The sequence below is a fragment of the Notothenia rossii genome (assembly GCF_949606895.1).
Source record: "Notothenia rossii genome assembly, chromosome: 2".
In the NCBI taxonomy this organism is placed as follows: domain Eukaryota; kingdom Metazoa; phylum Chordata; class Actinopteri; order Perciformes; family Nototheniidae; genus Notothenia; species Notothenia rossii.
In genome coordinates, this window is record NC_136904.1 from 4,204,891 (window position 1) to 4,218,113 (window position 13,223).

At 39.0% G+C, this 13,223-nt stretch overlaps 1 protein-coding gene across 3 annotated transcripts in view; it reads right to left on the reverse strand.

The window, feature by feature from the left end:
- LOC307028053 (uncharacterized protein) overlaps positions 1-13,223 on the reverse strand; it is a 66,193-nt gene that overhangs the window by 20,640 nt on the left and 32,330 nt on the right. For 2 of the 3 annotated variants that reach the window (XM_079662786.1, XM_079662784.1), the window contains exons 1-2: positions 11,712-12,003; positions 11,261-11,326 (exon numbers count right to left, since the gene is read on the reverse strand). In XM_079662786.1, the coding sequence (XP_079518912.1) occupies positions 11,261-11,293 (33 nt within the window). In that variant the 5' untranslated portion in view covers positions 11,294-11,326; positions 11,712-12,003. Of the gene's footprint in view, positions 1-11,260; positions 11,327-11,711; positions 12,004-13,223 lie in introns of those variants that run through there. The other variant, XM_079662785.1, reaches the window with a different exon arrangement.

Sequence of the window (13,223 nt, forward strand, 5' to 3'; positions counted from 1 at the left end):
ATATACAGTAACCAAACATATTGTTTAAAACTGGAGAAATTTAAAAATATGCATAAATAAATATTAAATGGTAAAATAAGATATAAATGAACCACAAAAATAAAATAAGTTAGCCTACATTTATTTGTTATTGGTTATGGTAGGTTATTGGTTATGTTCACATACTTATTGAATAAAATGCAAACCAATCTTTTTCACATGGGTGTTTTAGAGTTGTACACCCTAGATCAGTCTCTGGTAATTGGGCGCTCAAAGTGCACCAGATTGAAGCATTTTACTTTAAAATGTTAAAAAAAAATATTCTTCTATTTTTTGACTTGAGACTTGACTAACATTGATAAAAGACTCGACTTGACTTTGACTTGGTATTCATGACTTGAGACTTGACTTGTTTAAAGTGGACCTATCATGCTATATTTGAAAAATATCTTGTAGGGCCATACCTATATAAAACATGTCTGTAAAGTTTTTTTTTCAAAATACCAAACAGATCACCCATTGTAGCCATGCCTCATATTGCTCAAACCCCTCTTTTGAAGCCCTGTTAGAGAAACGCAGATTTTGGGTCCTTAGCTTGAAAAAAATTAATAAGAGGAGGCGGAGCTAATGCCTTATCAGAATTCTACCGGAGATAAAGTAAAATTTGGTTGTGATAAAACGCCATCCTGTTTAAACCACGTCAAGGATTATTTCTGAAATAGTATGGAGCTCAAATGCTTTTTCTCTTGCAGGTTTATCACAAGGTGAGTTCTTTTTTTATTTCCTGCTTGTCAAACACATGTGCTCTTCAGTACAGGTTAGCTCTGAGGGTCAGCGAGGCTTATAAGAGGGAAAGAAAGAGAAACTTTAAAACTGTTCAATTGTTATGATGTGTAAAGACTGATATTGTTCTATAATCGGCTGAAACTGTTAAGTCATGATGTGAAACGGTTAACAAAGAAAAAAGGGAAACTCATGCTGCTGCTACAAAGATTAAGCACTTTTATGATACACATATTTTCAAAAGCTATTTTATTTATTTTCTCTATTTTATTTTTAAATGCTGCCCGAGAGGAACATTACACATATCCACAGTATTTTACTGTATATCTGTAGAGTTCAATGTTAATTGACAATAGATATTGCTGTTTTTTTAATTGTACTTTCTTTATTTGATTGGCAGTCAGTTGTTGATTACATGCAGACCTTGATAAAACTGCAGGCTACTTCAATATATATCACACTAATTCATAAAGCAAGTTAGACCTTTCGATGTTCCGGACCTTTGCATAGGGACATTTTCTCTAATTGGACCTCGTTTAATTTTAGTTGAATACCCCTGCTCTAGAGGCATGAGAGGTGTCAGTATACTGATAGCTAAGAAATTATCTTTTGAAATGACCGATTTGGTTAGTGATAAGGAAGGTCGATATCTGGTTTTGCGAGGCAAATTGCAGAATGAAAAATGCATATTAGTGAATATTTATGCTCCAAACTCTGCACAGGCTTCCTTTATGTGCCCTCATCACCATTTTGGCCAAGTACACTGACAGCACTATCTTGATGGGAGGAGATTTTAATCTAGTAAAAGATGCTTCACAAGACCGCTCAGGCCATCCTCTTCCAATCGACAGATCACTATCAAGTAGGGATGTAACGATATACCGAATATCGCGGTATCGCGGTAAATAAACTTCCCAATACCGTCGTGAGACTGACAAAATCTACCGCGATTTTCAAAAAAAATGTATTTAAAAAAAAAAAGTTTTTTTTTTTAAAACACTTTTTTTTTTTAAACACTTTTTTTTTTTTAAACCTTTATTTAACCAGGTGGTCCCATTGAGATCATCGATCTATTTTTCAAGAGAGAACTCTCTAACATGGCAGCAAGTAGGTTACAACATGAAAATAAAACAACAGATAACACAAAAGGACATCGTATTTACAGGGCTACATTTACACACCTAGAGACATTGACAAGTATCAACCATATATTTATATCTCGCCATGTCAATAAGCCTGGCGTTAGACTTTTTCGCTGTCCGTCATTTTGACAGACAGGATCGTAAAATATCCGTCATAATCCCTTATTACCCGTCGGGTCTGAAAAGTTCACGATAGAGCATGCTCATGAACTGTCAACGGGGGGGGGGGGGGGGGGGGGCGATGTTATGCCGTGTTTGCATGCACCTCGCGGGACGCGCATAGCGTAAAGCAAGACCTCCCAGACATGTATTGATCTGTACGGCAAAGTACGGTTTGGAAACTATATCATTTCCTTTTGGAGGGCATGCATAACACGGCATAACACCAGAGCCTGGCTGCGGGGAAACGTTGGCGCTGTTCCGAGTTTGTTCTAATCTGTCAAAATGACAGACTGCTTTCAGATTTTTCCGTCATTGTTAAATAAAATATTCGGTTAACGCGACCACTGGTGTCCCAGCAACATCAGTACCAAGCGACAGAGTTTTTTCCAGAGCAGGGGATATTGTAAATGCCCAAACATCCCAGCTTATAAATACCTGGAAATGTGGACATTCTCATATTCCTAAAAACCTGTCTGATGATGCTGAGTGAGTGACTAGTGAGTTTGAGTTGAGTTACTTGAAAAACTAAAGTGAAACTTGATTTATTTTATTGCAGGGTCTGATTATTAAATGTCCTTGTTTATTTGTGAGATGCAGTGGCATAAAGAAAATGCTTACTTTGTTTGGTAGTACTAGTAGGTAAAAAAACACTGGTTTTCTTGTTCCAGTCTGTTACTGTCCCTTTGTTTTTGACACTTTAAAATACTGCTATCCTACAAAAAGGCTGTAAAAATCAGATTTATTATGTAATAAAAAAACATTTTCCGAGTAAAAAAATGTTTTATTGAAGAAAAGAAAAAAAAAGATTTTTTTTTCTTCCCTTTATTATTCAATATCGCGATAAATACCGTACCGTGGACTTGTTATCGCGATATTATCGTACCGTGAGTTTTTGGTATCGTTACATCCCTACTATCAAGTGCCTTCAATGAGCTGTTACAATCAGTGGCAATGGCTAATGTGTGGCGGACACTGTACCCTCTCTCTCGTGAATATACATTTTATTCTAAAGTGCATAAATCCTACTCAAGAATTGACTACCTCTTATTATCCGACTCTGTTATTAAAAATTTAATGGATGCGGACATACATAGTATTATCCTATCAGACAGCGCCCCTCAGTCTATCACTTTTTTCCTAGTTGCTAGTGAGAACAGACCTAAACAATGGAGACTTAACAACTCCTTGTTAAAAGATGACATTCATCTCACTTATTGAAAATAAAATAAAAGAATATATATCAATAAATGTAGGCTGTGTCTTCCATTCAAACTGTATGGGAAGCCTTTAAGGCAGGGGTGGGGAACCTCCCACAGGAAAGCAGGAAAGATGCTCGCTCTTCAGCTTAAACAGTCGGAGGGTAAATTATCCATTTCAGCTATAAGAGACTCTGGAGGTAATATTATAAATGATCCCAAGCTAATAAACCGCAAATTCCAAACATTTTACTCCAATTTATATCAAACTGAGTGCACAGCACATTCATTTAAGAATGTTACACTTCCTGTACTAAATCCTACTCAGAAACACGATTTAGAATCTTCTGTCACGCCAAACGAAATAGCGTCTGCCATAAAATCTCTTACATCGGGTAGGACCCCTGGGTGCGATGGCTTTAGTATTGAATTTTATAAATGCTTTCTGGAAGTGTTGTCGCCATTGTTGGTTATGTTGTATAACGACATGATAGAAAAACAATCAATGCCCCTAACAATGCGTACTGCCACATTACGTCTACTTCCGAAACCTGGGAAAGATCATCAATACATGAGCAACTACCGACCCCTAATTCTTCTTAACAATGATTACAAAGTGTTTGCAAAAATCCTAGCCCTTCGCCTGGAGGAAGTTATCCCATTCCTAGTGAATCTGACCAGGTAGGATTTGTAGCTGGACGTCAGTCAGCTAATAACATGAGAAGGCTGCTCCAGGTTATTTTTAGCGCCAACACCCTCCATCTCCCACCAATGGCAATATCACTGGATGCAGAGAAAGCCTTGTTCTATCAACATTTGGATTTGGCCTTGTCTGTATGAGATGGTTTAAAGCCAGGGGTGCCCGAACGGCCGATCGCGGGGAGATTCCCAGTCGATCGCGAGATGTGTCTAAAAATAGAACAACAATATTCTGTTTTATCGTTAATGTCCTATAACATAATCTTCCTGTGCCAGAATAATGCACTTGAACGCATCAAAGCTTTGTGATTGGCCGGCGTGACCCCATGTGTCGGGGCGTGTCTGGTGGGCAGTGGGCACTATTTCGCTGACGTTGTCCGTGTCAACAGGAGTGACAGTCCGCACACACATTAGACCGCAATTATGGCAGAAGCAAAAAAGCGCAAAATATATAATTTTCACTCCGAGTGGGAGGATGATTCTTTTTGTATCTATTCCAATTTCAAAGTCCATCTGTCTCATCTGCAATGCAAGCGTGGCTTTATCGAAGAAGGGTAATTTAGGAGCGGCATTTCAAAACAGTGCACAAACGCCACGAGACGGAATTCCCTCCTAATTCTGCCATACGCTCCCAAAAGGGGAGGGGCCTGAAAGGACAGCTAAATGCACAGCAGTCCATTTTCACCAGGCCCAACAACAAGAGCAAGGCTGCTACCATCCCATCTTATCGTGTCAGTCACGTTCTTGCGAAACACATGAAGTCTTTCAAAGACGGCGAAGTTGTGAAAGAAGCATTCCTGGAGGCTGCCGAAGCGCTTTTGGGGGACAGTAAAAATAACAGGAGCATTTCAACAGGTTTTTGATATAATAAAAACGAGTTAAATACCGTTATTAATCAGTTGTAAGTTTTAGTTTGTTTGAACTTATTCATTATAATTATTGTACACAATGGTATAAGAATGCAAACTTAAATTGATTATAGTCTATTATCAATTCAGGTTAAGAAACTAGTGTTGCTTGCATCCTATTTTTAAAAAGGCATTTCTTTTTATACTCTACTAAAATGCAACAAAAAAAGGGTTTGATTCTATTAATTTTGTCTTTTTTATTGCACTTTGGCAGCAGATTCCTGTGTAGCTTCAGATCTGAGTTGTCTTATTAGTAAGCCTCATTTATACTTTTGTAGCAACACTATTTTTATATAATGGCAAAGAAAGGGTTCAGAGTCTTTTCTTTTTTTCCTGTGTCATATGTGGCAGCACTGTTCAACGTTTCTTGAAAACATTACCCACTGTAGTATGTGACGTGTGAATAAACTCCAACTCTGTATCAACAACACTGTTGTGTAACTTCAGTTAAATACTTGTATGTGTGTAGATTAGAAAGAGGTAAGATAAAGGATCTGCAGTATTTTATGAAGCATTAATCGTACAAAGATCAGTTTTATACAAGTAGAAGTGTGTGTTTACCTGGTATAGGCTGTCAGTAATGGCTACGCCTCTCTATGTGGACTGGTAGATCTCGGCAGACTGGCAACTTTAAAAGTAGCTTTCGGTTGGGCACCCCTGAAAGTTCTTTACAATAAGCCAGTTTCCTCAGTCAGAAGCAACAACATGTTTTCTGATCCTTTCCCTCTGCATCGGGGAACACGACAGGGATGGGACCAATATCCCCTCTAATATTAATTTTAGCTCTTGAGCCCTTGGCTTGTGCCATCTGGGAAAATCCAGGAATTATGGGTATCCCAAAGTGCGGACATCAGTTAAAAAAAAAACGTATACGCTGACGATATCCTTTTAACATTAGTTGACCCACTAAACTCTATACCTAATGTGCTAGAGGTTATTAGAGAATTTAGCTTATTTTCAGGATATAAAATAAATTGGAGTAAAAGTGAAGCCATGCCACTAAACTGTCAGACTCACTCTAATCACTCAGGCTCTGCTCCTTTTGTTTGGAAAGCTGATGGATTGAGATACTTGGGCATAAACATCAGATCACCAATTAACAAGATTTTCAAAATGAATGATCCAGCTGTACTTAGAACTATTAAAGATGACTTGAGAAGATGGCCTTCTTTACCCCTATCGCTGTGGGGAAGTGTGGTTGTGTTAAAAAAAAATGAATGTCCTACCAAGATTGACATTTATAATATCATCAATTCCCCTTCAAATCCCACTGTAGTCTATCAATTCATATGGAAAGATAAAAAAAACACGAATCAACCATAAAAAGTTGTGTATGCCAGTGGTTCTCAATTGGTGGGTTTAAAGTGGGAGCAGGACTTAGCCATCACCCTTACCCTATTTAGAGGCAATGGACGTCCACTCTCGGGAGACTTCCGAGAGTGGTGCGGTTACCCAAAGTGACAGACCTAATTTTACCCAGGGAAAAGTGGTGAAAATGAGAAAATGTATCCGAAAATAGTGCCTCACAATGCGGGTAGAGTCCCCTGCCAGCTCCCACTACATTCCTCGAGAGTCAAATTCACGTGTTGGAAAACCAGTGAAAAGTGGTGAAAATTAGAAAATGTATCCGAAAATAGTGCCTCATAATGCAGGTAGAGTCCCCTGCCAGCTCCCCTTACATTCCTCCAGAGTCAAAATAGTCAAATTCACATGTTGGAAAACCAGTGAGACCCAGAAAAAAAAATTCTATAAAAAAAAGTAGATTACTTTTTAACATTATACTCAAAGGGCCACTAAATATCACCCCGGGGCCGGATTTGGCCCGCGGGCCGCAAATTGAATAGACCTGAGCTAGAGGAACAGCCATATTGCTTAACGAGAACATCTCTTTCCACTCGTAGGATATTTCTAGTGACCCTAATAGAAGATATATATTATTGTGATTGGGCAGCTTTTTAGTAAATGTATATGCCCCCAATTGCGATGACGCTATATTTTTTTGAGAAACTATTCTTTAAAATACCTAGGATTGACAATGGATTTGTTATTATAGGAGGTGATTTTAACCTTGTACTGGACACGACCATGGATAGGTCGACAAATTCCCCTCAAAATCTCTCGAAATCAGCTGGAGTTGTGAAGGATTTTATGAGCCAATAGCCGCGTTCACACCAAGTACTTGGCCGTACTTAGTTCCCCTATGGAACTATGAGCCGGTGTGAACGCGCCTATTGTGCCCTCTCCCATATATGGAGATTTAAGTTTCCCCACAATAGATATAATACTCTTTTTTTTTCCAACGTGCAGCATACCTACTCCCGCATAGATTTTTTGCTTGATAATAGACTATTACCCAGGACTAAGACTTGGTCATATAATAGCATAGTTATATCTGATCATAGTGTCATGGTACTCTAACTTGATCTTCCAAACCGCCCCCTTCCGAACAGAGTTTGGAGACTCAATCCTCTTCTAATATCAGATGATCGCTTGGTCGAATTCATTTCGGCCCAAATCTATTTTTTTCTAGAAACAAACACCTCCCCTGAAATCTCTAATGCCACACTGTGGGAGACCCTTAACGTTTATCTCAGAGGGCATATTATAGCTTACTCATCTAAAATCAATAGAGAAAAATATTCGAAGCTACAAGAGATATCCCATCAAATTGCGGTTCTTGACTCGAAATATGTTCTATCTTCAACCCCAGACTTTTATAAGGAGAATTTAAGGCGGCAAACTGAATACAACCTTATAACTACAGATGAGGCAACGCGTAGTATTTTGAAATCCAGACATAATGTCTATGAATTTGGAGACAAAGCGAACAAGCTCCTGGCCCTGCAGGCTCGTCAAACAGCTGCCGCTCGGTCAATTACTCAATCGCCACTGTTCAAATCTGAGAAAAATATGTAATATTGTCCACTCGGCCCGGTCACCAGACCCAGAGGTACTAATATCACTTGACGCCGAAAAAGGCCTTCGATCGGGTCAGGTGGAGATACCTATTCCTTGCCCTCCAAAAATGTGGCTTTAAAATTGTTTTAATTGCTTGGATTAGACTTTTCCACTCCTCTCCCCTCGCTGCTGCATTAATCGGGCAGGACAAAAGGGCAAGAACCGCAGGACAAAAGTTTAAGGTGTCCCTTTAAGCGGATGACCTGTTTTATATGTATCCGAGCCTGCTTCATCGCTTCCTAGATCAATTGGGAAAGTTATAAATTACCTCTACCTAATTTCATTTTCTACTATTGGGCATGCAACATTCAGAAGTTGATACACTGGTTTGAAGACAAACCAAAGTAAGAAAAGGCAGAAATTAGAGTTTTCTTCATATCAGCACCACCTGGGCTCAGTGGTTTGCACAGGCTTACTCCTTCTCAACAGTAATTTGAAGTTGAGTGTAACAGCAAGTAATTCAAAAAGAATATGGGCTCAGTTCAGGAAGAACTTTGGACTAGAGGGTGCTTCTGTTCTCTCCCCCATTAAGTCAAATCATATATTTACCCCATCCTGTACAGACCGGGCTTTTACTGTTTGGTTTCATAATGGGATTAAATCAATTAATAATCATTACATAGAGGACACATTAGCATCTTTCTCTCAATTATCTGAACTATATAGCCTACCTAAGAATCACTTATTTCGTTACTTACATATTAGGAGCTTTGTATGCAAGACATTCAGCTATTTTCCAAATAAGCCCATAAAGTCACACATTGACCATATCCTCGAACTGAAGTCAGACCTTAAAGGACTGATTTCACAGATTTATGATTTCATTGGTAATGTCCATCCACAACCTATAGAGCTCCTGCGGTCACGTGACTTTTGGTTATCAGCCACCATTTTGGCAGTAAACATGACGACCGGCGCCAGCGTTTTCCTACCGTGCGAGTATACATCTCATTTTAATTCAAGTGAAATTCGGCTTTATAGTACAAAATTAGAAAGATTAAATATAAGCGACCCATATAATGCACCCGGTGTGCTTTTCAAGAGCATAACCTCCTGCTCTGAAGACGATGTACCCGACTTGCGCTACGCGGACATCCACAGCTATCTTGTAAGCTTTCCATCAGTGTACTCAGGAGACTCCCTAAGAGCTTACAAAAGCTTGGAGGCTTACAAATGGTGTCAGTCCGGCTTCGTAAACAACATTCAACTGTGGAGTCTTACATCCAAAAACTTCGGCATCATCACTGCAAGGGTAAGTATTAAATTATTCCAGTTTGATAGGCAGTGTCACGTTAGCATTGTTTGTTTATTAGCTTGTCTAGCTACGGCAGTGTCACGTTAGCATGTTTGTTTATTAGCTTGGATAGCTACTGCAGTGCGTCTGAAACTAGTTTGTATTTTTGCTTTTTGAAAACTTTTTGTAGCATTGTACTGTATTCCTTCACCCACCTGATATGAAGTGATCACTGCATAAGCGAAAGCAAACGGCCGGGGGGTCCCATCTTTCAGTCTTGTTCAGACGGCTCCTGGCTCTTTTAATCGCTGCGATCCACTTTTCCCTCCTCTCCGCGTCTTTTGGAATGCGATAATAAGATACACCTTTCTTCTTCCCACGCCTATTTGTGCAACCTGGTGCACAGCAGTTATCCACCATCCTCGACAGTCTGCCAGTGCCTGCCAATGAATTTACTGACGCGATTACTGCCAAAATGGCTGCCCCCTTCGTTTCTCGTCACGTGACCAGCATATGTGACATCATCCGCAGGAGCTCTATTGGACATTTAAAAGCTGCTTGGGAATCTGATCTGGAAATAACTTTGACAGTTGACCAATGGGAATCAGTCCTGGACCGGGTACACACGTCCTCCTCTTCTAAACACAGCCTCATACAACTGAAAGTGGTACAAAGAGCTAATTTAAATAACGCTAGATTGGCTAAAGTGTATCCAGAGGTTGAACCGTCATGTCCCCGATGCAGTAGCCAGCCAGCAGACCTAATGCAAATGTTTAGGATATGTCCCAGCCTCTTTCTGAAGATTTATTTGTAAATCTTTTAGTGAAATGTTTAAAACTCATTTTGAGCCTGACCCGCTGTGTGCCATAACACCAAAGCTAAACTGTGCATCCCTACCAAACAGTGCCCATGTGGTTATAGTCTTTTCTACGCTCCTTGCGAGACATTTGATTATTTTCAAATGGAAGCAACATTTCCCTCCATCCTTTTCTCAATGGGTCAAAGATGTTATGTACTTCTTACAGTTAGAGATAATTATTGTTCAGAGGTTGTTATTCAAGAGAATATTTGTCATTGTTCCAATGATAATAAACAAACATATTTGTCCACTCATATATTACATTGCATGTTACTTGTTAGACGCTTTTATCCAAAGCGACTTACCTACTCAACACTGTGGACAATCCCCACAGGAGCAATTTGGGTGAAGTGTCCCAGGGACACAACGACATGCTGACTGCAGTGGGGTTTGAACCTATGACCCCCCGATCCACACGCCATATATATATATATATATATATATATTAGGGATGGGAATTTGAAAGCAAATGTATATTCGACCCCCCAAAAAACGGTTAACCGGTTAACCGAAATGTACATATCCTATAAAAAAAAAAAATGTGGGTACAAAAAAAAAGATTCTAGAAAGTGTTTCCGAATATTTTTTTTCAATAACTTTGGGAAATAAATAAATAAATACATGTCTGTTGTGTAGGACTCTTCTTAAAGTGTAAATAATTACCGGACTATGACTGGTAAAAAATGTTGAATACCAGCAAAACTAAATCTCTCCAGTCAAAATGTCTATGTACTTTGCCGCCACACACGGTTGCCAAGCAGCACTTATTGTTGTTTAGGCTGGCCACTCATTTGTCGCGAGTGCTGACAGGGGGCAGTGGGAGCACGCTCATGAACTGTTAGCGCCGCAACGGCTGCGGAGCGCATTTGGGCGTAAGATGAGGTTTGAGTGAAAAACACACATTTAGCTATGGCACTGTTTTATACATTGAATTATTCAATTTAATAATATGTAATCAACTTAGGCATCCCTCCCAAAATAAAATAAAAAATAATAATAATTAATACAAATATTAATAACTCATATTCGAAGACCTGAATAATTTCGAATATTCTATTAATCGTTCCCATCCCTATTATATATATTGTTACTTGAATTGGAACCGAAAGTACATGCTCTGTATAAATTGTAAAATAAACTGAGAAAATCAATAAAGATATTTACCAAAAAAAAGAAGACTTGAGACTTGCACGTGTATGACTTACTGCACCTCTGGTATACAGCAATGTTCTAACCTTTATCTAAACATATTGTGCATTAATATTGTATTTTAACATGTTGCGATCTTTCATTTGGGGATAACAGTGTTAAGAATATATTGTGATGAAGTACACACTGACCTGAGCTCGAGGGGTCTTTTTGTTCTCCTCCATGCTGCTCTCAGTGCTCCTTCTCCGGCTGTGTCTCTGAAATAATCAACACAACTACAGCTGACACAAAACAAGACAACTCAATACAACCGACAGACACAACACAACCAATCTACGTCTTAGGTTAATAGCAGAGGCGAGAAGTAACTAAGTACAATTACTCAAAAACTGTACTTAAGTACTATTTAGAGGTACTTGTATTTTACTTGAGTATTTCCATGTAATGCTACTCTTTACTTTTACTCCACTACAATTATTTAATTACTAAATGTTATTGGTATTACTTTACAGATTCGGAATAATGTGAAATATAATCAACACTTAAATCACACACACACACACACACACACACACACACACACACACACACACACACACACACACACACACACACACACACACAGGGAGAGAAGGATGTTACCTCTCTCTCCTCCTCCAGTCTTTCTTCTCCTTGATAAAACACTGCCGTTAAAAACACACTAATCTCCCTTGAATGCCTTTACTTATGTTTACCGATCAGCTACGTGGTATATAAAGCTACGAACAAAGAACGGGAGGCAACAAAAGCACGGTTTAACGGATAAAAGCACGGATAAATCACCCTACAAGGATAAACTAAGTATTTGTATGTGTTTTAAAAGTCTCTTAAACACATTACATTCGGTATAAAATCAGCATAAGCTTCTGTTAGCAACGTCTAGCTTCTGAGGACCGGAAGCTAGAAACGGAACGCCGCAATGCATCATGGGATTTTAGATTGTATTTTAAATATAAATGCACTGCCCCTCTGTGGTGAAAAACGGTATTAAAATAAATAATAATTACAATAATAATATTATATATATATATATGGGACTGGTATAGAGGATTTTAAAAGTTGGGGGAAATGTTTTTGTTTGTGATCACACATTTTCTTTTTTTTTATACATGTTGTGATTATAATGATTGATCATTAAAGTGTTATCAAAGCTGGTAAAGGTGCAGCTAGTTGTATTGACTTTGTATACTGCAGGGTAGCTTGTGAATTTACTCCAGGTGGAACTAAAGTCTGATTTAAGACTTGATTAGATTTATAAAAGTAGAAGTAGTAAGATCATGTACTTGAGTAAAAGTAGAAGTACTCAGATCTTGTACTTGAGTAAAAGTTGAAGTACCTGAGTGTAGGAATACTCGGTTACAGTAAAAGTCCTGCATTCAAAATGTTACTCACGTAAAAGTAGGAAGGTATTATAGCATCAAAATATAGTTAAAGTAAAAGAAGCAGCAGCTAAATGCTCGTAAGCTTAAATCCTGCAGGGAACCCCACCTCAACAGACACATAAATAACATATAGGAATAACAATGATATCAATTTACTGTGTGAGGTATCATCATCAAGAAATATGTGTTTATGTTATGTAGTGTCTCTACTTTTAAAGAGTCCTCTCCTGCTGATGTTCAGGTGCACCATGAATACTGATTCTTAAATCATGAGCTCTGACACACACACACACACACACACACACACACACACACACACACACACACACACACACACACACACACACACACACACACACACACACACACACACACACACACACACACACACACACACACACACACACACACACACACACACACACACACACACACACACACACACACACACACACACACACACACACACACACACACACACACACACACACGGATTTTGGGCCCCGTGAAAAGATATCAAATTGGGCCCCCCCCATCACCAGGCCCAGGCCACGCCAACCAAGCACAATTGCTGTAACCACACCTCCAGAACCCAACCCACTCATGTATGCTTTAAATAACTCCACCTGTACAGGCTTGCATCTATCTTGTAGTCCAATACTAACCGCACAATATTTACTGACACTGAGCTGTGAAAATATAACACTGTGCAGACGTGCAACATTCTGCTGCA